Source organism: Emys orbicularis, chromosome 11 (genome assembly GCF_028017835.1).
Source record: "Emys orbicularis isolate rEmyOrb1 chromosome 11, rEmyOrb1.hap1, whole genome shotgun sequence".
NCBI classification, from domain to species: Eukaryota; Metazoa; Chordata; order Testudines; family Emydidae; genus Emys; species Emys orbicularis.
In genome coordinates this window covers 76044598-76072226 of record NC_088693.1, presented here as the reverse complement: position 1 = coordinate 76072226, position 27629 = coordinate 76044598, and the positions used below count along the sequence as shown (strand labels likewise).

At 48.1% G+C, this 27629-nt stretch overlaps 1 protein-coding gene across 1 annotated transcript; it reads left to right on the top strand.

Moving 5' to 3' along the window:
• The first annotated feature begins 14123 nt into the window (after window positions 1–14123).
• Window positions 14124–26627, top strand: LOC135885350 (zinc finger protein 883-like). Its single transcript, XM_065413022.1, has 8 exons — window positions 14124–14196; window positions 15522–15635; window positions 16059–16069; window positions 16179–16776; window positions 16861–17444; window positions 18679–18752; window positions 21800–21860; window positions 26430–26627. Exons 1-8 carry the CDS (start codon window positions 14124–14126, stop codon window positions 26625–26627), a joined length of 1713 nt encoding a protein of 570 aa, XP_065269094.1.
• Window positions 26628–27629: the final 1002 nt, after the last annotated feature.

Here is a 27629-nt window from a genome sequence, read left to right as displayed (position 1 = left end):
TGGGCTTGCCAGGCCCCTGTTCTCTATGGGGTGCCCCTTGGAGCATGAGGCCGGCCGGGGACAATGGGGCACTGTGCGGGGGAGTGTCAGTCCCTGGAGTGAGGGGCCAGCCGGGGGCAATGGGGCACGAGGTGAGAGGGACGGCTCCTGGAACAAGTGGCCAGCCAGGGACATTGGGGCATGGTGTGGGAGGGTGTCGGCTCCCAGAGTGAAGGGCCGGCTGGGGGCATTGGAGCATGGCGCAGTGGCGGGTGTCAGTTCCTGCAATGAGGGGCCTGCTGATGGCAATGGGGCATGATGCGGAGGCTTTTTTTCCCAGTTAACTGCAATTAATTGACAAACCTAAAAATTAATCAAGATAGTTAAGTCCACTTACTACACAACCCCGGAATGGAGGACCAAAGTCTGAGCCTGCCCTAGCCCTGCTGTCCTGGGTGGCGGGGCCAAAGCCAAAGTCCTACTGCCTCAAGTGGTGGGGGCAAAGCCAAAGGCAAGGGCTTCAGTCACAGGCAAGGGGCCTGTAACCTGAGCTCCACTGCCCAGGGCTCAAGCCCTCAGGCTTCGGCCCCAGACCCCAGCAAGTCTAAGTCAGCCCTGGCAACCCTATTAAAATGGGGTCATGACCCACAGTTTGAGAACCATTGCACTACAGCACTAAAAAGAGCCATATTGATGTTCCAGCTCAGGCTCTGAGACCTACATGCCGCCCCAGGATTCAGATCCTGAGCTCCAGCCTGAGCAGGAAAGTACACGGCTGTTTTTAGTGCCGCAGTGTGAGCCCTGCGAGCCCGAGTCTGCAGACCCAGGCTCAGGCTCCCTGTCAGGTTTTATTTCTGCAGTGTAGACGTCCTCAAGGACACCCCCCTCAGTCAGCTCAAACAGCCTTTTATGCCCCTAATCCGACGTTGTTCCCCAGTCTCCTGAAACAGGTAACACCAGTCACTGCTCTTACAGAAGGGGGACAAAGCTGCAAATGCTGGATAGCTGCATAATCAGCCTTGGAATTTGGCATTAATCACCCCCTGCTGATAGCAGATTCCACAGGAAACCAACCCCCAACCCCCCCCCCCCCCCCCCCAGTGAGCCAGGAACACACAGATACATGACACTTCTTGATACAAAGGTGTGTGAATATTCTATGGGCCGACATAATCTGGCCTATCTCAGTATAATACTCAGTGACATTTTCATGCTTTCAAGGGCTAGTTCAAATGTACAGGTAAAGTTTGTAATGTTAATGTAATGGTTTATTCGTGGGGGCCAAGTAGACTAATGGTTAGCATACCTGGTTTCCCATCTCTTGCCTCAAAGAGGGGGATGTAGAGATGCCTACCCCTGCTCCTGGGCCAGAGGCATCACAGTTTTGCCCCATGTCAGGCCTAGCTCTCAAGCAGGACATGGTAGGAGGACCTGGGCCTTCCCTCTCCTTTGTGTCCCAGCCCTGTACCCAGTGGGAAGCAATACCAGCCAACTCCTCCATGCAGAGGATGTAAACCTGCCACCCTGGGCCACTTCCTACCTCTCCTCTCTTTGAGCTTGTGGCATGGTCCCCTAGAGTCCAAACAATCTGGAACTCAACAGAATTCAGATGAGCAGAGCCCCGCAGGAAAGGGCATGGCTTGGAGAACGCACTGCACGTGGGACTCACCAGCATCGTGGTTCCCTTCCAGGTTCAATTTTCCGTGTGGCATTTCAGGAGAAGGACCTGGCTTCCCTCCAGCCTGTTCATTCTACCCCATTTCCTCGCGCTCTTGGCTGGGGTGCAAGTTCTTTCCTACCTGCACAGGGGTATTATCTTGGGTGTGGGGGCCTGAGAGCTGAGTTTGGGGTTGGGAGGGAATGGGATAACAAGGAGGCCCTCCTGTCCCTTCCAAGACTTGCGCAGGTTGACGTGATATACCTGGGTTGATGTCTTCCTTCTGGGTTCCTGGACCTCATAATCAATCTCCCCCACCTGTCTTATCACCTTGCTGTGACGATGCCCCCCATAAGGCTTTATGGAATATGCTTATGATTGTATATGTGACATAACTGGAATATGTTTTAGGCTACGTATGCTATGTAACATAGCTATGTAAAGGTTATGATCTACTGAATGTATTCATCCTATTTGTATGTGTGTATCATTTTTGTATTCGAGTTATGAATATTGGCTGTGTACTGGCTTGATTTTAACTAGCCTAGTAGCACATTTGGTCAGCTTCTTGAGAAAAGTGCAAATTAAGTGCCCAATCAAAAACCACTTAAGCCAACAATGAACTTGAAGATGCCAATCCACATCTGAGCCCTCCCAGGAATGTGGCTTGGCTGGTAAAAACTGAGTCATGCATGGACATGTGGCTTGCCCATGTGACTCCAAAACTCCATCTTGGAGCTGGACTTTGCATAGGAGTGACGAGGGGGTCTCCACCCACCAGAGAAAGTCTATTTAAACCTCTGGGAGACCTCTCCATTTTGTCTTCAGCTGGCTAAAGAGATATCCTCTCCACCCCCAAAGGATACCTGAAAGAAACTGGAACAAAGAACAGTAACTACAGGGGGTGTGAGTGATTCCTGGACCCAGACTAGCAGGAGACTAGTCTGTGAAAGGAAGCTTACTGGAATTGGTGAGGTTTTATTTGTATTCAGTTTCTTAGACATAGACTAGCATGTTCTATTTTATTTTACTTGGTAATTCACTTTGTTGTAAGAAGAACAAGAGTACTTGTGGCACCTTAGAGACTAACAAATTTATATGAGCATAAGCTTTTGTGGGCTACAGCCCACTTCATCGGATGCATAGAATGGAACATATAGTAAGGAGATATATATACACATACAGAGAACATGAAAAGGTGGGAGTTCCCCTACCAACTCTAAGAGGCTAATTAATTAAGATGAGCTATTGTCAGCAGGAGGGAAAAAAACTTTCGTAGTGATAATCAAGATAGCTCATTTAAGACAGTTTGACAAGAAGGAGTGAGGATACTTAATATGGGGAAATAGATTCAATGTGTGTTACTACTTGGAACCACTTAAATCCTACTTTCTTTATTTAATAAAATCACTTTTTACTTATTAGTTAACCCATAGTATGTATTAATACTGGGGGGGGGGTGCAAACATCTGTGCATATCTCTCTATCAGTGTTATAGAGGGTGAACAATTTATGAGTTTACCCTGTATAAGCTTTATACAGGGTAAAATGGATTTATTTGGGGTTTGGACCCCATTGGGAGTTGGACATCTGAGTGTTAAAGACAGGAACACTTCTGTAAGTTGCTTTCAGTGAAGCCTACAGCAATTAGGGGACGTGGTTTAGACCCTGGGTCTGGGTTTGCAGCAGGCTAGCGGGTCTGGCTCAAACCAGACAGGACACTGAAATCCTAAGCTGCCAGGGCAGGAAAGCAGGGGTAGAAGTAGTCTTGGCACATCAATTGGCAGCTCCTAGAGGGTTTCTGTGATCCAACCCGTCACACTTGCCATCCAGCCAGTAGCTTGGATTTCAATGTCAGCAGCAGAAGTATCGCTCGGTCTCCAGGTTGGAGCTCTCAGAGTTGAGCCTTGTTATAGACCTGCTCCTGATTGTGTTGTCCCTTTTGCAGGTTTCCCCTCGCAAGCTCCCCCAGGGTCTTCAATTTATTTCTTGACTATAACATAGCACACTACATTGGTGGTTCTGGAGTTCTGTCCTTCCCATGTCTCATGGAGGAGGTCCAGTATTCCCCTTGACTGCCTCCCGTGCAGTAATTCAAATGGCGAGAAACCTGTGGATGTCTGGGGCACCTTGCGGGTGATGAGCAGGACAGGTGAGGTGGTACCAGTGTCAGAAGTCAGTGGATTGAACTATCTCAACTTTTTAATGTTTTGTTAAACTGTTCCACCAGACTGTCGGTTTGGTGGTGGTATACCGACGTCTTCAAGGACTTGAACCATAGCAGGTGGCACAACTCCTTCTGTGACCGGGTGCCCGGATGGACCATATTGAGAATGCTACACTCAGGGCAGACTGCAAGGAATGGGACAGACAATCCCCCAAGCTGGGTATTTATTCTATAATTAGATTCACCAAGCCAATAACAAAACAACTTCTGCAGTACCACACTGGTTACCAAGAAACCAAACACAGTCCCCTTTAAGCATTCCAGCTCTTGACTTCCATCTAGACAGCCAAGTCTAATATAGTGGTGGGTTACTGAAGACCAGATTCACCAAATGTGAGTTTTGCCATTCCCAAAGGACTGGACATTGATCCTCAGGTCAATATGAGTCTCAGATCTTACCCAATAATCACACCGATGCCAGTCCTTTAGTAACTAAATGACTAAAGATTTAATAATAAAAGGAAAAATGTAAAGAAATAATAAGTGATGGAATGGATAAGACGGAGTCTGTCTGGGCAATGATTACACTGGGTAAAAGAACTACTAGAGCCTCCCCTGAGATACTGCTTTGGGTGTGCTATAGACCGCCAGGATCTAGCCTGGATGCGGACAGAGAACTATTTAATGTTTTTAAGGAAGTAAAAACTAATAAGAGCTGTGTAATCATGGGGGACTTTAACTTCCCGGACATAGATTGGGGAACAAATGCTAGTAACAATAATAGGGCTCAGATGTTCCTAGACGTGCTAGCAGATGAATTCCTTCATCAAGTAGTAGCTGAACCGACGAGGGGGGATGCCATTTTAGATTTGGTGCTGGTGAGTAGTGAGGACCTCGTTGAGGAAATGGTGGTAGGGGGCAACCTTGGCTCGAGTGACCATGAGCTAATTCGGTTTAAACTAAATGGAAGGATTAACAGAAATAAAACTGTGACTAAGGTTTACGATTTCAAAAAGGCCAACTTTAATAAATTAAGGCAACTACTTAGGGAAGTGGATTGGGCTAACATACTTAGAGAGCTAAAGGCAGATGAGGCCTGGGATTATTTCAAACTGAAGTTGCACGAGCTGTCCGAGGCCTGTATCCCGAGAAAGGGGAAACGGTTAGTAGGCAGGAGAATTAGACCTAGCTGGATGAGCGGGCGTCTCAAAGGGGCGATTAAGAAAAAACAGAAAGCGTACAAAGAATGGAAGAGAGGAGAGATCGGCAAGGAAACCTACCTTATTGAGGTCAGAGCATGTAGGGATGCGGTGAGAAAGGCCAAAAGCCGTGTAGAGTTGGACCTCGCGAGGGGAATTAAATCCAATAGTAAGAGGTTTTATAGCCATATAAATAGGAAGAAAACAAAGAAAGAGGAAGTGGGACCGCTGAAGCATGTAGATGGAGTGGAGATTAAGGATAATCTAGGCATGGCACAATATCTAAATGAATATTTTGCATCGGTGTTTAATAAGGCTAATGAAGGGCTTAGGAATAGAGGGAGCGGGACAGAGGGGAATAAAGGAGGGGCGATTGACATTACAGTATCAGAGGTGGAAGCCAAACTTGACCAGCTAAATGGGACTAAATCGGGCGGACCGGATGATCTTCATCCTAGAATATTGAAGGAGCTGGCGCGAGAAATTGCAAGCCCCTTGGCGATAATTTTTAATAAATCTGTAAACTCGGGGGTGGTACCAATGGACTGGAAAATAGCTAATGTGGTTCCTATTTTTAAGAAGGGGAAAAAAAGTGACCCGGGTAACTACAGGCCTGTTAGTTTAACTTCTGTAGTATGCAAGGTCTTGGAAAAAATTTTGAAGGAAAAAGTAGTTAAGGACCTTGAGGTGAATGGCAATTGGGACAAATTACAACATGGGTTTACGAAAGGCAGATCGTGCCAAACCAACTTGATCTCCTTCTTTGAGAAAGTAACAGACCTTCTAGATAAAGGAAATGCGGTGGATCTAATTTACCTCGATTTTAGTAAAGCGTTTGATACTGTGCCGCACGAGGAATTATTGGTTAAATTAGAAAAGATGGGGATCGATATGAAAATCCAGAGGTGGATAAAGAACTGGTTAAAGGGTAGACTGCAGCGGGTAGTACTGAAAGGTGAACTGTCGGGTTGGAGGGAGGTCACCAGTGAGGTTCCTCAAGGTTCGGTTTTGGGTCCGATTTTATTCAATCTATTCATTACTGACCTCGGAACCGAATGTAAGAGTGGGCTGATAAAGTTTGCGGATGACACAAAGTTGGGAGGTATTGCCAATTCGGAGAAGGATCGGGATATTCTGCAGGGAGACTTGGATGACCTTGTAAATTGGAGTAAGAATAATAGGATGAGATTTAATAGTGAGAAGTGTAAGGTGATGCATTTAGGGATGACTAACAAGAATTTTAGTTATAAGTTAGGGACACATAGGTTGGAAGTGACGGAGGAGGAGAAGGACCTAGGAGTCCTGGTTGATCGCAGGATGACTATGAGTCGGCAATGTGACGTGGCTGTGAAAAAAGCTAATGCGATTTTGGGATGCGTTAGGCGAGGTATTTCTAGTAGGGACAGGGAGGTGCTGCTTCCGTTATACAAGGCGCTGGTGAGACCTCATTTGGAGTACTGTGTGCAGTTCTGGTCTCCTATGTTTAAAAAGGATGAACTCAAACTGGAACGGGTACAGAGAAGGGCCACTAGGATGATCCGAGGAATGGAAAACCTTTCCTATGAAAGGAGACTCGAGGAGCTCGGTTTGTTTAGCCTAACCAAAAGAAGGCTGAGGGGGGATATGATTGCTCTCTTTAAATATATCAAAGGGATTAATACCAAGGAGGGAGAGGAATTATTTCAGCTCAGTAGTAATGTGGACACGAGAACGAATGGATATAAACTGGCCGTGGGGAAGTTTAGGCTTGAAATTAGACGAAGGTTTCTAACCGTCAGAGGGGTGAAATTTTGGAACAGCCTTCCGAGGGAAACGGTGGGGGCGAAAGACCTCTCTGGCTTCAAGATTAGGCTTGATAAATTTATGGAGGGAATGGTTTGATGGGATAACGTGATTTTAGTCAATTAGGCATTAACGTGCCATCGCGGGTAAAATGAGGGTCCGGCTGTAGAATCTTGCCTGTATGCTCGGGGTTCTGCTGATCGCCATATTTGGGGTCGGGAAGGAATTTTCCTCCAGGGTAGATTGGCAGAGGCCCTGGAGGTTTTTCGCCTTCCTCCGCAGCATAGGGCAGGGGTCGCAGGCTGGAAGATTCTGTTGTGGGTGGGTCAGCTTTTGTGGCCTGCATCATGCGGGAGGTCAGACTAGATGACCATATTGGTTCCTTCTGACCTTAAAGTCTATGAGTCTATGAAAAAGAAAGAAAAGATGTGCAAAAGGTTGAAAGATCAATATACATAGAAATAAGTGTAAAGTCCTTAGGTCAGTTTCATAGCAGAGATGGTGAGGCTGCTGATTTGTAAGTCTTTCTGGAATCAATTTAAAAGGTTATAGTCCAATAGGGAGTCCAAGCGTAGAGTCTGTTCAAGTCTTTCCATGAATTTTCCCAGTTAATCCAAATCATTATTTGGAAGATCTCCATCCTATGACCTATACTTCCCTGTTCGAAGTTTAAGCAGACTAGAGATAAAAAGAATCAGGTCCTTCCTTTATAGTTCTCTAGCAAGCTGATAAACCTCCCCACAGCAATTGTCACAGCAGGACCTTCCCCGAGGAAGAATAGGCAATGCAGATGGTTGCTTTGAAGCTAGTCTATTTCCTAAGCCTTTAATGGGGAGGGATAGCTCAGTGGTTTGAGCATTGGCCTGTTAAACCCAGGGTTGTGAGTTAAATCCTTGAGGGGCCATTTAGGGATCTGGGGCAAAAATCTGTCGGGATTGGCCCTGCTTTGAGCAGGGGGTTGGACTAGATGACCTCCTGAGGTCCCTTCCAACCCTGACATTCTATGATACAAGTAAACTAGTTGGATTCATTCACTTACAGCAATTAGCCAGTACTTCATTAAAGCACAGATAATTAAGCTGAAGACAATGTGAATAATATGAGTAGTTTCCTGCAGTATCTTACATCTATTGATTTTAAGGTTAGCTGAACCATCCGCTTGCATAATATACCACAATTAAAACATAAAAGGGAATTAGCATCCAAAAGCTAATCTGGTTACATTGTTATACTTCTAACAAAATATAGGCAAACACAGACAAATACACTTAGGCCTGGTCTACACTAGGAGTTTATGTCGAATTTAGCACCGTTACATCAAATTAACTCTGCACCCGTCCACACCACGAAGCTATTTAGTTCGACATAGAGGTCTCTTAAATTCGACTTCTGTACTCCTCCCCAACGAGGGGAGTAGCGCTAAATTCGACATGGCCATGTCGAATTAGGCTAGGTGTGGATGGAAATCGACGGTAATAGCTCTGGGAGCTATCCCACAGTGCACCACTCTGTTGACGCTCTGGACAGCAGTCCGAGCTCGGATGCTGTGACCAGCCACACAGGAAAAGCCCCGGGAAAATTTGAATTCCTTTTCCTGTCTGGGCAGTTTGAATCTCATTTCCTGTTTGGACATCGTGGCGAGCTCAGCAGCACTGGCAACGATGCAGAGCTCTCCAGCAGAGATGGCCGTGCAATCTCAGAATAGAAAGAGGGCCCCAGCATGGACTGATCGGGAAGTCTTGGATCTCATCGCTGTGTGGGGCGATGAGTCTGTGCTTTCCGAGCTGCGATCGAAAAGACGGAATGCAAAGATCTACGAGAAGATCTCTAAAGCCATGGCAGAGAGAGGATACAGCCGGGATGCAACGCAGTGCCGCGTGAAAATCAAGGAGCTGAGACAAGGCTACCAGAAGACCAAAGAGGCAAACGGACGCTCCGGATCCCAGCCCCAGACATCCCGTTTCTACGAGGCACTGCATTCCATCCTAGGTGCGGCCGCCACCACTACCCCACCACTGACCGTGGACTCTGAGGATGGGATATTGTCGACGGCCGGTTCCTCGGACATGTTAGCGGACGGGGAAGATGAGGAAGGAGATGAGGAGGACGAGGCAGTCGACAGCGCTTACAACGCTGATTTCCCCGACAGCCAGGATCTCTTCATCACCCTTACAGAGATCCCCTACCAACCGTCCCCAGGCGTTAACCCGGACACAGAATCAGGGGAAGGATCAGTCAGTAAGTGTTTTAAACATGTAAACATTTATTTTTAACAGAACAGGAATATTAACAATATTAACAATGGGTTTTTCATGATTACTTTGCCCTAGGCACTTCACGTTTCAGTCCTTGGCAGTGCAACTACTGAAAAAAAATCTAACAATGTCCGGTTTAGCATGATTGTTTTGCCCTAGGCGCTCTACTGTTTAGTCCCTGCCAGTGCAGCTACAGTAAAATCCGGTCTATATGTCCGGGGATAGAGCAGAAATCCTCCTGGGACATCTCCACGAAGCTCTCCTGGAGGTAAATGGAAAGCCTTTGCATCAGGTTCCTGGGGAGAGCGGCCTTATTGGGTCCTCCGTGGTAGGAAACGTTTCCGCGCCAGGAGACAAGCAAGTACTCGGGGATCATAGCCTTGCAGAGCAGGGCGGCATACGGCCCTGGTCTTTGCAGGCTTTCCCGAAGCATCCGTTCTTTCTCCGTCTCTGAAATCCTCATCAGAGTGATGTCGCTCATGGTGACCTGCTTTGAATTAGGTAGGGGAATGTTAGTATTGGGACTGCTTGCCTGTTCCTTTACAGAACTGTAACCGGCGGTTTAGAGCCACGCGGTGGAGGCGGGAGAGGAGCAGCATACAGGGATCTTTCCCTGGGACAGCCGAGAGGGGGTGGGACAGGGGCAGAGTTCATGCTTGCCGGATTGCTGGCAGCAGGGACTGGCATTGCTTTGAACGTGAAAGGAGGCCAGTGCTATTATTAAAGTTTTAAGCAGCCACAAGTCTACGGCTTACCATGTCAGCCTGTTACCCAAATTCCGCTGTCCTGTCCCGCTTGTCTGATCTGCACTGCAAGACCCCAGGCACTGAATGCGAAGGCCGAAAATTCGACCTTGTCCTGAGTGCGCATGTGATAGGTGCTGTGCATGGTCTTGTTCACAGAGAAAGACTATGTTCTTTGTTCACAACTAAATTTATCTTTCTGAGGAATTCACTCCCTTTTTCCCATCCCACAGCTGCGACTGTCTCCCGACCTAGCCTGGCATCACACTCCCAGAGGCTAGCGCAGATTAGGCGTAGGAAGAAGAGGACACGGGAGGACATGTTCTCGGAACTTACGGGCTGCTCCCGAGCCCAGGCAGCCCAGCAGACCCAGTGGAGGGAGAACTTGTCCCAAATGCACCAATCACACATGGAACGGGAGGAGAGGTGGCGGCAGGAAGACCAGCAGGCGACTCAAACGCAGCTTGGACTAATGAGGGAGCAAACGGACACGCTCCGGCACCTGGTGGATGTTCTGCAGGACCGGAGGCAGGAGGACAGAGCCCCGCTGCAGTCTATCTCTAACCGCCCTCCCCCGCCACAAAGTCCCATACCCCCCTCACCCAAAGTCCCAAGAAGGAGGGGCGGCAGAGTCCGTGAAAACTCTCACTCCACCCCTGCAGACTGCTCAAGTACCAGAAGGCTCTCATTCCCCAAAATTTGATAAGTCCTTTCCTTCCCGCCTCACCCAAGCCCCCGTCCCAGTTTCGTGTGTAGTTGCTAATAAAAAATACGTTTCTGTTCATTACTGTTTCCATCATGTTCTTTTAGAGGAGAGTCTGTTTGAAGGGGGGGAAGGGGGTTGGTAATTGGACAGGACAGTCACCTTTACCAGGGTACAGACGCGGGGGCAGGTTCAGCAGCAGGGCACACACACATTGCATTCACTAGTTACCCTGGTCAGTCTGGAAGGTGGTTTTCATGTTCTGAGGGGGGGGGGGGGCGGCGGGGCTATGTGACTTTGTGGCGGGGTAGGGCGGTTAGAGATCTTATGCAGCGGTCCTTATCCTGGATCACAGAGCCACGCAGCAGGGGATCTGTAACCGTCCTCCCCCTGCCACAAAGTCACATAGTCCCCACACACAGAGTCCCGAACAGGAGGGGTGGCAGGCTCCGTTGAAACAACCAGTCCACCAGTGCGGAGCCTGTCATTCCTGGAGTTTAGAAGCGTCCTTTGCATCACTACACTACACCCGCTCCCCACCACAGTCTGCGTCCCAGGTTCAACACTTTCCCGTGAAAACAGTAATAAAGAAAACGGTGTTCATTAACAAATTTCAAGTGATTTTATTTTTAAACGTGTGTTGGAAGGGGGGGAAAGGGGTGAACGGGGTATGTAACTGGAGAGGATAGTGAACATTTACTGGGTAAAGAAACGGGGGCAGGTTCAGCTTCTCTGTAAACAAACTTAATAGTCACAGGTTACCCTGCTCACTCAGGAACCTAGCTTTCAAAGCCTCCCGGATGCACAGCGCGTCCCGCTGGGCTCTTCTAATCGCCCGGCTGTCTGGCTGGGCGTAATCAGATGCCAGGCTATTTGCCTCAACCTCCCACCCCGCCATAAAGGTCTCCCCCTTGCTCTCACACAGATTGTGGAGCACACAGCAAGCTGCAATAACAATGGGGATATTGGTTTCGCTGAGATCACAGCGAGTCAGTAAGCTTCTCCATCTCCCCTTGAGACGTCCAAAAGCACACTCCACCACCATTCTGCACTTGCTCAGCCGGTAGTTGAAGAGTTCTTTTTCAGTGTCCAGGGTGCCTGTATAGGGCTTCATGAGCCAGGGCATTAGCGGGTAGGCTGGGTCCCCGAGGATGACTATAGGCATCTCCACATCCCCAAGAGTTATTTTGTGGTCCGGGAAGTAAATACCTTCCTGCAGCCGTCTAAACAGACCTGAGTTCCTGAAAACACGAGCGTCATGAACCTTGCCCGGCCATCCGACGTTGATGTTTGTAAAACGTCCCCTATGGTCCACCAGTGCTTGCAGCACCATTGAAAAGTAGCCCTTTCGGTTAATGTACTGGCTGGCCTGGTGGTCCGGTCCCAGGATAGGGATGTGAGTTCCATCTATAGCCCCACCGCAGTTTGGGAATCCCATCGCGGCGAAGCCATCTATGATGACCTCCACGTTTCCCAGGGTCACTACCTTTGAGAGCAGTAGCTCAACGATTGCGTTGGCTACTTGCATCACAACAACCCCCACGGTAGATTTGCCCACGCCAAAGTGGTTCGCGACTGACCGGTAGCTGTCCGGCGTTGCAGGCTTCCAGAGGGCTATGGCCACTCGCTTCTGGACAGTCAGGGCTGCTCGCATCCGGGTGTCCTTGCGCTTCAGGGCAGGGGACAGCAACTCACAAAGTTCAAGGAAAGTTCCCTTCCGCATGCGAAAGTTTCGCAGCCACTGTGATTCATCCCAGACCTGCAGCACTATGCGGTCCCACCAGTCCGTGCTTGTTTCCCGTGCCCAGAATCGCCGTTCCACAACATCAACATGACCCATTGCCACCATGATGTCCTCGGCGCGGGGTCCCGTGCTTTGTGACAGGTCTGTGCTACTCTCAGACTTCAGGTCCTCACCGCGCTGCCGTAGCCTCCTCGCCCGATTTCTCAGCATCTGCCTCTGGGAAAGGTGGATGATAAGCTGCGAGGTGTTGACAACGGCCATAACTGCAGCGATGGTCGCAGCGGGCTCCATGCTCGCAGTGCTGTGGCGTTCGGGCTGTCACTGACCAGAAAAGTGCGCGAACTGATTTCCCGCCGGCGCTTTCAGGGAGGGAGGGCAGTGGTGACGGTTGGATGACGACAGTTACCCAAAACCACCCTTGACACATTTTTTTCCCCAGAAGACATTGGGGGCTCGACCCAGAATTCCAATGGGCAGCGGGGACTGCGGGAACTGTGGGATAGCTGCCCACAGTGCACCGCTTCCAATGTCGACGCTTGCCCCGTTAGTGTGGACTCACAAAGTCGAATTACTGTCCTTAGTGTGGGGACACACGTTCGACTTTGTAATATCGATTCCACGTATTCGATTTAAGTAAAATCGAACTACTCTCGTAGTGTAGACATACCCTTAGAAACTACCCTTGATTTCTATTACTACAAATAAATGGGTTAATGATTGCAGGTCTAGTACAGCTCTTTGAAATTCATATACAAGTAGATTGTCTCAATTACATTTCAATGCCTCTTGTTAAGTTCTTATGGGTCATACATAAGGTGACTAGTCTGTCAGTGTCACACCTTCATTAACTGTGAGGTGAAGTTTGTCCCTTGCTCTGTAAAATATTTCTTTTGGGATCCCTACTCAGGCAAATACTTTCATGAGCTTACTAGCGATGACAGCTGCCATTTCTGACCAGAGGGGAATAGCCCCAGGTGGCATAGTCCAAGATCACCAATGTGTATTTGTACCTGGCTGCAGACGTTTTCAGTGGACCCACCAGCTCTATGCCTATCCATAAGAACATAAGAATGGCCATACTGAGTCAGAACAATGGTCTATCTAGCCCAGTATCCTGTCTTCTGACAGGGCCCAATGCCAGATGCTTCCTAGGAAATGGACACAACAGGGCAATCATCCAGTGATCCTTCCCCTGTCCCCCAGCCCAGCACCTGCCCGTCAGAGGGACCCCTGCAGAGGGGAGTAGTACCAGGGGGGCCTTTGAGATCTTTTTCTGGCTCACCCACTGGCACTTGGGGCAGAAGGCACAATAGTCTCGTGCCTTTGGGGTGGATGCCTGGCCAGTAGAACTTCATGGTCACTCTGTTGAGTGTCTTCTCTGTCCCCAAGTGCCCCGGCACAGCACTGCATGTGCCAATTGAAGCACCTCCCCATTGGAAATTCCTGGGTACCGAACCTGCATTTGACCAGCCCTGTCTTAGCCTGCTTCATCACCTGATATGGTCTCTCCTCTAGCAATTCAAAATAGGGCCACTATTTCAGCAGCTGTGGGTCTAACACTTTGTCATCCACATGGGTGAGACGTTCATAAACCTGACTCAGGGTTGGGTCCCTCCTTTGCTCTCCCACAGTGTTTATTTGCTAGACAGCAGGTCCAGGTTGAGAGGTGGTAGTAGGCCTCTACTGCTCCAGTTAAGTTCAGGTGAAAAGTCATTTGCCCATGAGGGTGGTCCTTCTTCTGGATCTTTGGCCTCCAATGGAGCCGTCTCCTCGTGGCACCTCCTGTTGGCCACCATGGCCATCTCCTGTTCTCTTGGTTCTTCTAGTCTCGCTCTAGCCCCTCTACAGATGCTCCAGGCCATCCCTGGACATCCTCCCTGAAAAACTTCCAGTCATGCCAAAGTATGACCAGATAGGCCAGGTCTTTGGCCACTCTGGCCTGCACTGCCTCAGTGTGATCTTGCACAGTGAGTTGGTCTCACCAGACAGGGTTATATTTCCCCATGGATACACTGGGTTTAGACCATGCCTCTAGATTCTCCTCCCGTCCCCACCAACCACTCCCTGACTAAAGTCCAGCTGCAGCCAGAGTCTATCAGTCCTTGTACTTTTACTCCATTCACTAGCAAGGGGACTAACATTTTCCCTGGGCCCCTTTTCTGAGCCCAGTCATCCGCTGTCCAGGCCTGCCCATAATTAAAGTCCATGAATGGGCAATCCCACCTGAAATGGCCTGGCTGCTCACATGCAACTAGCCCCCATGGGAGAAAGAGGTTTCACCATTAATTCTCCTGAGTGGGAGGCCCCTTCGGATAAGGCTACTCTGCTTGACTCACATGGCTCCTGGTTAGCTGAGGGTGGGCTTCCGGGCTCCTCTACTGGCCTTTTGTATCCCCCTCTACTAGGATTCGGTGTCCAAGTCCCCCGGATAGCCTCAGTGAGTTTTGGGCTCAGTGGTATTTGGGGCCCTGGAGGTGCACCAGACTGGTTTTTGGCGTTTCAGCTATGGACCCAAGGGACATCAGGTAGTTCTCCACCATGGCAACAGCCTCTTCCAAGGTCTCTGGTCAGTGTCTCATCTCCCACTCAAGCTCCCCCCGAGTTCAAAAGAGCAGAGCTCGGTGGGGTCTGCTGGTTGTGAGAAGAGGGTGGGCGGGGTTTGGAGAAGGCACCGCCTGGGGGCCTCACCACTGTTGCTGTTCCATCCCAGGTCCAACCTTCCAAGTGGCTTTTCAGGAGAAGAACCTGTTTTCCCTTAGCCTGTTCCCTCTTCCCCATTTCCCTGGGCTTCTGAGCATCTTTTAACCTGTTCCTCCAGCTGAAGCATGCTCCACAGGCCAGAGGGTAGGGCTACCTGTGCCCAGTAGTGTCCTTTAACCCCATCAGGCCCAGTGTGAGGATTGTGTACCCCATCACAATTAAATACAATAATATCAAGATATGCCTGTGTTATATCTGTCTGCCATTACATTGTTCACTCTGCTCATGTATTCTAATTCCTTCCGCCACCATGTGTGTCTTGTCTATATAGATTGTAAGTTCCTCAGGGCATGGAGCATCTACTACTCTGTATTTATACAATGCCTGGAACAATGGGGCCCTGATTTTTATTGGCCCTTTGGCACTGCTTTAATGAACATGATTAATAATAATAACTGTCCTGCTGCTTAGAACTATGGAAGCTGGCTTCAGGATGCGTAAAAATGAGCTGAGGGTAAAATCATGGAATGTTCTTTGTGACAAGTATCCCACAAATTCAGCTGATCTCTCTTGTTTTTGTTCTCTTACGCAGGGTTTCCAGTTTCCAAACCTGATGTGATCTCCCGGCTGGAACGAGGGGAAGAGCTGTGGGTCCCAGATCTCCAGGGCTCTGAGGAAAGAGAGCTCCAGAAAGGTGCCCAGTCAGGTGAGGCCTCAGCTAACCAACTCAGAAACTGTCCGTGAATGAAGGAAACATTTGGGATTCCCTACAAAGATCTTGTGAGCTATCCAAATTCAGAATTGTTCCCAGCAAATGTGGCATCCTCATGACAGATGTCACTTCTGGCTTCCTTCCTCTACTGACTGACATCTGGCTGTAGCTCCCTCCCCAATATTCCTTCCCCCTGAATGGGATGTGGACCCAGAAATGACCCTCTCTTCTCTGTCCTCCTGGGAAGGACTTTAGGCAGGGCGGGTTGGGGGAGGGGTTCAAATCAAATCCTGTTTTGTTTGATGTCTCCAGCACTTATTTTGGTTTCTTCCCACCTTTTCCCATTCCTCTCTGGGGTTTCCTTTCTCCCCAGCATAGGGAGTGACCAATGCCTGGATTCTCTCTCTATCCTTCCAGGTGATCAGATGGTGAGTGAGAACGAGGAGCAGAATCAACAGCACAAATATGCTAAGCAAGTTGTACCACATGTGACATTAGCGGGAAGGTCCAAAGGGAAAGTTTCTTGGATTTGTGCAGAGGCAAAAGCCTGTGAGAGTCAGCATAGGTCAGAGAAAAGCTTCAGTATATTATCAGACATTTGACGTTATTAGACATGAAAGAATGAACATGGGAGAGAGACCCTATACGTGCCTTGAGTGTGGAAAAAGTTTTAGTCAGAGCTCAACCCTCATCACACATCAGAGAATCCACACTGGAGAGAGGCCGTACACATGCCCCGAGTGTGGGAAAAGCTTCAATCGGAACTCACACCTCATCACACATCGGAGAATCCACACAGGAGAGCGACCCTACACATGCTCTGAATGTGGGAAAAGCTTCAATCGGAACTCAAACCTTATCACACATCAGAGAGTCCACACAGGAGAGACACCCTACACATGCTCTGAGTGTGGGAAAAGCTTCAGTCATGGCTCAGCCCTGATCACCCATCGGAGAATCCACACTGGAGAGACGCCCTACACATGCCCTGAGTGCGGGAAACGCTTCAATCACAGCTCACACCTCATCACACATCAGAGAATTCACACAGGAGAGACACCCTACACGTGCTCGGAGTGTGGGAAAAGCTTCTGTCGGAGATCTGCTCTTATCACACATGAGAGAATCCACACGGGTGAGACACCCTACTCATGCTCTGAGTGCAGGAAAAGCTTCAGTGAGAGTTCAGACCTTATTAGGCATTGGATAATCCACACAGGAGAGAAACCCTACACATGCCCTGAGTGTGGGAAAAGCTTCAACCACAGCTCAAACCTGATCACACATCGGAGAATCCACACTAGAGAGACACCCTACACCTGCCATGAGTGTGGGAAAAGCTTCACCCAGAGCTCACACCTCATCACACATCGGAGAATCCACACAGGAGAGCGACCCTACACATGCTCTGACTGTGGGAAAAGCTTCAATCACTGCTCAAACCTTATCACACATCAGAGAATCCACACAGGAGAAACGCCCTATATATGCTCCGAGTGCAGGAAAAGCTTCAATGAGAGTTCAGACCTTATTAGGCACTGGAGAATCCACACAGGAGAGAAACCCTACACATGCCCTGAGTGTGGGAAAACCTTCAACCACAGCTCAAACCTGAACAAACATCGGCGAATTCACACTGGGGAGACACCCTACACCTGCCTTGAGTGCGGGAAAAGCTTCAGCCAGAGCTCACACCTTATCACACATCGGAGAATCCACACGGGAGAGCGACCCTACAAGTGCTCTGAGTGCGGGAAAAGCTTCAATCGGAGCTCAAATCTTATCACACATCAGAGAATCCATGTAGGGAAGACACTCTGCTCATGCTCTGAGTGTGGGAAAAGCTTCAATCGGAGCTCAGCGCTTATTAGTCATCAGCGAATCCATAGAGGAGTGACAAACTACACATGCCCTGAGTGCGGGAAGAGTTTTAATAAGAGCTCAATTTTCATCAAACATAAGAGAATCCACACAGGCGAGTAATGCCTTAAATCAGGAGTTCTCAACCTTTTATTTCTGAGGCCCCCACAACATGCTATAAAAACTCCAGGGCCCAGCAGGGGTGGGTAGCAACTTGGGGCTGTGGGCCCGAGGGTGGGATCCTTGGGCATAGGGGGAGTTTGACTTCTATTTTGGGGGGGCAAGGGCCGGCAGGGCTCGGGCCAGTTCCGCACAGCAGGGTCCAGGGAGGGAGCGCCACCTCCACCCCCTGACTCACTTCAGCAGACCACTCACCTGTCTAGGGCTGTGTGCTGGTCGCTGCTCCCCGAGGGCTCTGCTAGCCCCGGAGCCAGGTCCCTACCTGGGCAGCTGTAACTGGCTGTGTGAGCAATCAAAGGGGGCTGGGAGCTGAGGAGCAGCCGCAACCCCGGGCACCAGCAGCAGATGGGGGAATGCCAGGGCTACCCACTCCATGACACCAGCAGCCAGAAGAGTGGCTGTCCCGCATTGCCTGGCTCCGGCTTCCCATCTCTGACCTGGCCAGAGGGCGGGGCCTGAGGGAGTGGAGGAGGTGGGGGGTGGAGCTGCCCCCAGGACTGCCCCATTCTTCGTAAGGCACTGCAGCTTGGGGGGGGCAACACCCTTGTGCCCCCTCAACTCTGCTCTTGGGCTCAGGGCTTCAGCCCTGTGCCGCTCCTGGATTCAGCGGGGAGAGCTCAGTGTTTCAGCTCCCTGCCGCTCTGACTTCAGGGGAGGGAGGGGAGCTCAGGGGTTCAGCTCCGCACTGTTCCCAGATTTGGGGGGGGAGGGGAAGAGGGGAGCTCAGGGTTTCAGCCCCGTGCTGCTCCTGGCTTCAGTGGTTGGGGGGGGGAGCTTGGGGTCATAGGCGTCAACTTTCTCCGGCGCCAGTGGGTGCCCGCACCCCCGCCCCTTTCCCCGCCTCTGGCCCCGCCCCCATCCCAAAGTCCCCGCCCTGACTCCGCCCCCTCCCTGCCCCTATTGGATCCCTTCCCCAAATCCCCACCTTGGCCCCGCCTCTTCCCCCAGCATGCTGTGTTCCCCCTCTTCCCCCCTCCCTCCCCGCCCTGCGAATCAGCTGTTTCATGGCGCAAGTGCTGGGAGGGAGGAGGAGAAGCAGGACGCGGCAGCGCACTCGTGGAGGAGGCGGAGGTGAGCTGGAGCAGGGGGTGGGGCGGGGCCACTGGGAGCTGCCGGTGGGTGCTCAGCACCCACTAATTTTTCTCCAGGGGTGCTCCAGCTCCAGCCTGGAGCACCCACGGAGTCGGTGCCTATGCTTGGGGTTTCAGCCCCGTGTTGCCCCTGGCTTAAGCCCTGTGGGGGGGTGCCAGGGATGGGGCTTTGGCCCCACACCACTCCTGGTTTCAGCCCCATGGTCAGGCGCTGGGACTTGGGGTTTCAGCTATGGGGCCCTGCGGACTCCCTGAAAAGGCTCACAGAACCCCAGGAGCCCCCGGACCTCCAGTTGAGAACCGCCGCCATAAATGTCTGACTAGGGCTGGCCAAAGATTTTTTCTAAAATACATTAGTGAATTCCCACATACTTTGTACCATTTTCTTCAGTGTGATCTTTCAGCTCCACATGAGTTGCCTGCCTCTGGCTTTTGCACCTCCTCCTTCTTTGGGGTGAATCCCATCATCCTTTATCAACTCCTTTACTTTATAAGTCCTGGGAGTGTGTCCTTCGCCTGCCAGAAATACCCATCAGCACCACATGCAGGAGATACGGTTGAGCTTAGAATATCAGGGTTGGAAGGGACCTCAGGAGGTCATCTAGTTCAACCCCCTGCTCAAAGCAGGACCAATCCCCAGGCAGATTTTTGCCCCAGATCCCTAAATGGCCCCCTCAAGGATCGAACTCATAACCCTGGATTTAGCAGGCCAATGCTCAAACCACTGAGCTATCCCTCCCCCTTGACTAGCAACACTGATGTAAAAATGGCCTGTGCCTTGTCTCCACTGGGATTGTACATGGATGTAGGTGCTCAGTTTAGAGATCTTGTTGTAACAACACAACTACATTTGCAGTGCAGATATAACCCGGGTACAGTGGCTGGGGTTAGCTTGGCCGAGCTCACCTCCATCTTTTTTCCTAGTCTAGACAAACGCGAGCATCACGTCGATACCATTTCCCCATTACAAAGTGATTGTTAGTCATTGAGTTCCCCTTTGGGGACAAATTGTCTCAATCCCAGTTGTTCTCACCTTGCTTGGGGTTTTGCAGGAAAAAATATTTTTTCAACCATTTTCCTCATGTATAATAGATTGAAATAGAACAAAGTGGGGTAGGAAAAATGTGTCATTTCAGCCTCTGTGATACCCGAAGGAGATGGGGTGAGTCAAAGGGATTCCCTCCTTCCCCATCACTGTCACAATCCCCCCTCACCCCAGCAGCATTAGCTTCTGTGTAAGCCACAATAGCGTTTACCCTTCCCATGTTCCACCCGTGCACCTCCCAGTGTGTCACGTGATGCCATGTTCTGAGCGCTCTCTGTGCTTAGGTGTCACACTTTGATCCTAAATCCGATTCACTGGGGCTAGAGATGAAAGTGTCACAGACCTGGAAGGGGGATTTGAATGGATCCCAAACACAGAGTAGTCATTCTGTGCTTTCATCTCTGCTTCCATCTATTGGCAACGCTGCTTCTGGGCTTTTTCCTGCTGAGCTGGGATTGTTTGCAGATGGGAAGGTTGGCTGCTTTTCTCCCTTGTGATGAAGCTAAATCTTTTATAAGTAACGTGACTCAATAATAATGAGGTGGCACAGAGTGAAGGAAAATTGAATTGATCAGAGGAGAACGCAATGGGAGAATCTGTTTTGAGTTTGAGTTATCAGACATAACCTGCTCTGGAATTTCATTTTATATGAAACTGAAAGTGTCTTCCACCCCTCTGTGTTGTGGGTTTTTCTCTCTGTCCTGAAGTCGGTTTGGTCTCATAATTGGATATTACCTTTGTTTGACAGAATGTACCTCAGATTTATTGGGGACTTTGAGACAAATGACCGTTTGCTAAAACGGTAATATCTTATTTTATATGTGTCTTTTCCCCACCCCTCTATGATGACATGGAAGAAGTTCAAGTGTAGTTCAGCCAGCAGGATAGAATATTCCAATTATTGGGCATGCTCCTAAGGAAACAGTAGGAATTTAACATTTCTACTTTGAAACAGTGAAGAACGGCATACTGTAAATTGTGCAACGAACTGACATGATCACACTTGTTGTGGGTGCAATATAAATTAATAATGAGATGTTCAATAACTAGTCTTAATCAATTTATTAATCAAGGATTATTAGTCAAGGATTAATACAGCATAATACAGAAAGGAAGAGTGCTTACGTTACCAATCCCTTTGGAAGACAAGACTTGCAGTGCTCACACTGTCTCAAAGATCCTGTGCTTATCCTTCCTGTATTTATACCTAAGTGGGGGGAGTTTCACAATTTTCCCTACATCACTTTATCTAATATAGCTTTTCTATTTTCTGTGACATGTTTTTCATAGACAGTAATTGCTACACTTTCTATGTGGGGGATGTTGTAAGTTTCAACATGGCATATATTTTACATTTTGACTGTTATACAGACCCCATGCATTAAACAAAAACAGAGAAGCATGTACTCAAGACTAGAATTTTGTTTTTAACATTAAAGGCATAGCATTACCTATTTTTCTGCTATGTTTTTGCCTTGCCCTGATATTACAATACTTCAGCTATCTCTTTCTGTAACATAAATAAAAAAGCATTTTGGAAGATCTTAAGATGAGGGCAATTCAAGAAATATATGTGATATTATATATAATGTTAATATTGTATTAATATTGGCGAACATTATAGAAATTACAAAGTTTTTCTAACCTAACTTCATCTATATTGTAGTAGCCAGGTATATCATAACACCTAGAAATTGGTTTTTTAAAGTGCATTTTACAAGCTTCTTGTACCTTAGTTTTTGCTGAACTTGCATTCTCCAGCACAGATACAAAGGAGAAGTTCGTACAAACATCACAGCATCTACCTATCATACAGTTTCAGAGAATTTAACATGAATATAAAGGACTTCAAACAGGGCTGGCTCACCATGAGGCGAACTGAGGCTGCCGCCTGAGGTGCCAGAATGTGGGGGGTGCCACTAGAACCCAGAGTGTAGAAAATTGTGTCTGCTGCTGGTGCATATGTATTCTCTTTGCTCTAGATGCACAGAGATGGTGGAGGAAGGAGGGCACAAGACACATAACAGGAAGGCAGGAGAAAAGGTGAGAGGGAATAACAGAAAGCAGCAGGAGCTGCAGGGAGAGAGAGGAGGAGGCGCTTCTTATGTACCTTTCTAGCACCCCCAGGAGCCTGGACTGATTCACACCAGCTTCTCAGGGAGCTTCCTGTTTGCTGCTGCTTCCCTGAACCCACTTGAGGAAAACAGGCAGTCAACTGAAGTAGTAGGAGCCAGTTAGGCCCTTAAGATGCTGATATCTTCCCTCACTCAGGCCCTGCTACCAGCCTGCTTATTTGTCCCCTTCAATTGAGTGTTGAGAACCACTATAGCTGGCACAGAACAGCAGTCATGAGTGAAAGAAGAAAACGCCCCTCTGGGGCAGCATTCAGAAAAAGAAAGAAAGCAAAGGAAGCTTTTCTATCTAAGCAGAAAGGAGCTGTCCTGAGATACATAGACACAAATGTTCACGGTGAGCCTTCCGGCCCCAGTGAGGATGAGAGTGGTGAGGAGATGCCTGATCTTCCAGTTAGTGTGCAGGTGACCTGGCAGCTACTGCAGCATCCATATCTCCATCTCAAATGGATGTAACCATGCACATTCCTGAAGAAAAGTGTAGATCAGAGAAGAGTGTGGTGGAGGCGCAAGAAACAGCTGCTGCTGAGTTTAGTTCCTTAAGTCCAGATGATCCAGGACTGTGGACCCACTTGAGCAGTAGCCTGAGGGACTTCCTTGTACTGCATGGGCCACAGCACGTGAAAAACTTCATGTTCCCCAAAGACAATGAAAATAGAAGTTTCCATCCAACACATAACTGGCGTGAAATCCCCAATGGTGACAAAGTGGAGAGGCCATGGCTTATGTACTCAAAAACCCAGAATGCTGCATACTGTTTTTGTGGCAAACTCTTCCAGTCTAATGTTCCAGCCACATTGGGTTCTACAGGAACAAAGGACTGGAAAAATCTGGGTAGAAATCTGGTATGCCATGAGAAGGCAGCAAATCACCAGAGGGCATTCCATAGATGGAAAGAGCTTGAGATGAGACTAAGGTTAAAGGCCACCATAGATGATCAGCATCAAGAGAAGATTGCATTAGAGTCTCTTTACTGGCAAAATGTTCTGAAAAGGCTCATTGCCGTTGTGAGAATGCTTGCTACCCAAAACCTAGCTCTGCGTGGCACTTCAGATCAGCTGTATGTGCCAAACAATGGAAACTTCCTTACAATTGTGGAGCTGATGGCTGGGTTTGATGCCGTACTCCAGGAGCATCTAAGAAGAGTCACCACCCAAGGAATGTACACACACCACTACCTTGGAAAAACAATTCAAAATGAGATCATACAGTTACTGGCAACAAAAGTCAAACAGAAGATTGTGGCAGATCTGAAGTCAGCAAGATATTACTCTGTTATTCTGGACTGCACACCTGACATCAGCCATACGGAACAAATGACTTTAATGGTGCGTTTTGTAACAACAACAGAACCTAGTGAAAATGTCCCTGCAATGGTGACTGTCAGAGAGCATTTTCTAGAATTTATTGACATTGATGATACTCCAGGAGCTGGTATGACAAATGTGCTTCTTAAAAAGCTGGAAGATACGGGAATTGCGATAGCTGACATGAGAGGTCAGGACTACGATAATGGTGCCAACATGAGAGCAAAGACCAGAGGAGTGCAGACACGGATCCGAGAGTTAAACCCTTGAGCTTTTTTTGTCCCATGCAGTTCTCATTCATTGAACTTGGTGGTCAGTGATGCAGCATCAGCTTCTAGTGAGGCTGCTGAATTTTTTAATAAGCAACAGAGAGTCCTGTGGCACCTTTAAGCCTAACAGATGTATTGGAGCATAAGCTTTCATAGCTCAGTGGTTTGAGCATTGGCCTGCTAAACCCAGCGTTGTGAGTTCAATCCTTGCGGGGGCCACTTAGGGATCTGGGGCAAAATCAGTACTTGGTCCTGCTAGTGAAGGCAGGGGGCTGGACTCGATGACCTTTCAAGGTCCCTTCCAGTTCTAGGAGATGGGATATCTTCCTTAATTTATATTTAATTTATGGGTGAATGCCCACTTCGTCAGACACATGTATTCACCCACAAAAGATTATGCTCCCAATACTTCTGTTAGTCTTAAAGGTGCCACAGGACTCTCTGTTGCTTTTTACAGATCCAGACTAACACAGCTACTCCTCTGATACTTGAATTTTTTAATGTAATTCAAAGCATCTATGTATTTTTCTCTGCATCAACTCACTGATGGCAAATTTTGAAGCAACCTCTGGGAACATCCTCTCTGACACTGAAACCACTGAGTGCCACATGATGGGAAAGTCCAGTGGAGGTGATAAAGCCTATCAAACACCAAATTGGGAAGATAGGTGATGCCATAGTTGCCATTATGGAGGATAATGCTATGACAGGAACTGTTCGTGGGAGAACAGTGGCAGAGGGAAATGGAATCACCAGAAACATACATAACTTCAAATTTCTGTGTGGCTTAGTGTTGTGGCATGACATACTGTTTGAAATAAATGTTGTAAGAAAGAGACTCCAAGGTGTTGACCTTGCTATATCTGGAGCAATGGAACAACTGGAGAAAGCAAAGTCATAACTACAGTCTTACGGGTCAGATGAGGGATTTCAAAACGTTCTGAAGAGTGCACAGAAGTTGGCAGAGGAACTTCACACTGAAGCTATTTTCCCACCCATTCAAGAATACAAGAGTCACCGAAGAAGAAGACATTTTGATTACAAGGCACGGGATAATCCCATAAGAAACTCCAAACAACAATTCAAAGTTGAATTCTTTAACCAGGTGCTAGATTGTGCAATACAGTCAGTTGAAGAATGTTTCATGCAGCTCAAGGAACACAGGAGTATATTTGGGATGTTATATGATATTCCAAAACTCCTCACTATAGCTGAAGAAGACCTACACCAGCAATGCAGGGCACTAGAGACAGTGTTGACACATGATGTCATGCACGATATTGATGTAAGTGATTTAGGTGATGAACTGAAAGCCCTTTCAAGATACATTTCAGCAGGATCAACTCCAAAGGCTGTTCGGGAATATATGTGCACAAATAAGATGACCACCCTCTTTCCAAATGCTTTTGTTGCTCTGCGCATACTTCTAATACTTCCTGTAACAGTTGCCAGTGGAGAACGCAGCTTCTCCAAGCTGAAGTTAATAAAAACACATCTACGCTCCACAATGACACAGGAGAGGCTGGTCGGCCTTGCAACCATCTCAATAGAGCATGAGCTGGCCCAGACTGTGGACCTTCAGCAGGAAGCAGTTCAAATCTTTGCAACCAAGAAGGCACGGAAAGCACCACTTTGATTATTCAAACAGATAAAAATGCCAGTGTTTACTATGCAGACAAGAAAAGTTACGTTTGCTGTTCAGGCGTTTGAATGTTAAGTGTTACTTAACATTTTTGAACAAGGCATTTTAAGTTGTTATTTCTCCTTTATGGGGGTAGGTAGCAGAGCAGTACCATGAGAGGAGTAGAACAGGAAGAAGGCAGAATTGAGACCTTTCAAAGTTTTGGCCCAAGCGAGGGGGCATGGGGGCGTCTTTTGAGCTCCCCGCCTCAGGTGCCAAAATGTTGTGGACTGGCCCTGACTTCAAATATGATACACTTTACATATTCACTATTGACTACTTTCTATTTTGATTATAAATACCACTATTTCACTTACAGTTGCTACAATAATATATTTATATTTTTATCAGTTAAAACACTTTTAACCTTTTATTTATAAGAACTGATTCCCAGTAAATCTTATACAGACAAACCAGTGGTTTGTGATAAAACAATTTGCATCCCTGAATAATAGTTTTAATTGTGAGAGCTTAGGTAAGCAAGTTACGTTCCAGACTAATAGTTCCATGTTAGAACTCAGGTTTCAGTAAAATCCCATTCTTAAATGGAAGCTGTCATTGCAACAGCACTGCTGTGATTTCACAAGCTGTGTTTTTCCACTTCAGTTTAGCTGAAGAGAATACTGATTCCATTCACTCAGTAGCCCAGTTGCAAATCCCTCTGGTCCAGTTTGGTCAGCTAGTGTTATGAAGCATTGTGGGTCTTAATTTAGTTTGGTCATCAAGCTGTTATTCAGTTGGTTATGGCAATATAGTTTCAGATGATCTGGGAAGTGTATTCCCCAGTCAGTGACTTGGAACTCGGCAAAAGGCCCATGGATTTGGATCCCAAACCAATTGTGGCCGAAGCTCTGCAGGAGGTTAGTATTGAAGACATTTCCTTCCAAATCAGATGCATGCTGCCTTTTATTTGGGAAGCCCAATCCCTATCTCTGTAGAGATGGAGAAAATGGAAGTCGCATTTTTGATGAGCTCATCCCTTGTAGGTGCTGCAAATGTGTATAAAGTGAACTCAGTGTTGAATGTGAGATAGCTGCAGAATTATACCTTTGTTAATAACTACCCCATCTTTGGTGGGTTACACTCTTGAGATGGAAACCTATGGCCCAGCTAAACAATTTATTTTTAGAACACTGCTCCTTAGTTCAGTGGCATTCATTCTGGTCCCAAACGATGCCATGGTTAAATTGGGAGCAATTGTCATTTGCCATTTGGGTCCAAAGTTTCATGGGGCAAAGAGAGAAACAGTTGGTGCCTCCAGAGGACATTCCTTCCCCGTGGATCCCAATCTGACGGCCTTTTTGGACAAGGAGCACTTCCATGCTGTGCACGTGATGATGATCAGTGAAGGAATGAATGTGTCAGACTCCAAGTTCAAACTTCAGGATGTTGAATCTCGATTCTATGCTTTTCTCGCTTAGCTTTACTCTTGTGTCTTATGCATTTGCATCACTTCTCCACCACCTGCTACTCTGACAGATTAGAAAATGTGAAAATAGAATACAGGTGGTTTTCTCATGATGCAAATCTTCCCACATATCATGTAGGACCCTTTGCACCAACGCTTACAGCAGAAGACAGTGGGTATGTCTACACTGCAATGTAATCTCAGGCTTAGTGGGACTCAAGTCAGATGACCCGTGTTAGGGAACCCGGGCATGAGTGTCTGCACTCTTTTAACCCTATGTTAGACTTTTCTAACCTGTGCTGGAACCTAGGGCTCTGATGCCCACATGGCAGTGCGCAGACCCAAGTCAAAGCAACCATGTCCCAGAGTCCTTAGTGTCCCCCACACCGAAATGTGGCCGCTCTAGCTCTAGGACTGTGGTGCACTGTGGGAAAACTTTACTCCCACTTACGTCTCACACCAACGCTCACGTGCCCACAGTGCACTGCGCAGACCTAGTCAAATCAGCCTCTCCCAGGCTTCCTAGCGCTCTCCCAGCTGTAGCCTCTTCAGCCCTTTGTTCCTTGTGCACCATGGAAACACTTGAGTGTGCCTCCCACAGCACTTTATGAGAAGTTGTCTCACCCACCAGTATAGCCAGCCAAGCTGTGTTTTGGGTCTGCAAGCTGCCGGCAACTGGAGCCAGCAACATGAGTGAGGCCCCATTTGAAGAATTTGCCATGCTTGCATTTTCACTCCTGTTTCATAAAGTGGGCAGAGCATCCCACTGGTGGATGCTAGTGGACATTTTGGTGGCATTTTCTGACCTGTTGAAGGCTCCTGTCAGAGGAGGAGGATACACATAAACTGGGTGTTACTGTTCATTTCTCTTGGTATAGCTGCTGATACCCCCTGTGTAGTCCAGCACCTGTGGAGAAGGGCCACAAGCACAGACTGGTGGGATTGCATTGTCATGCAGACCTGGGATGACCAGCAGCCGCTCCAGAACTTTCCTGGGAAGAAAGCGACTTTTCTG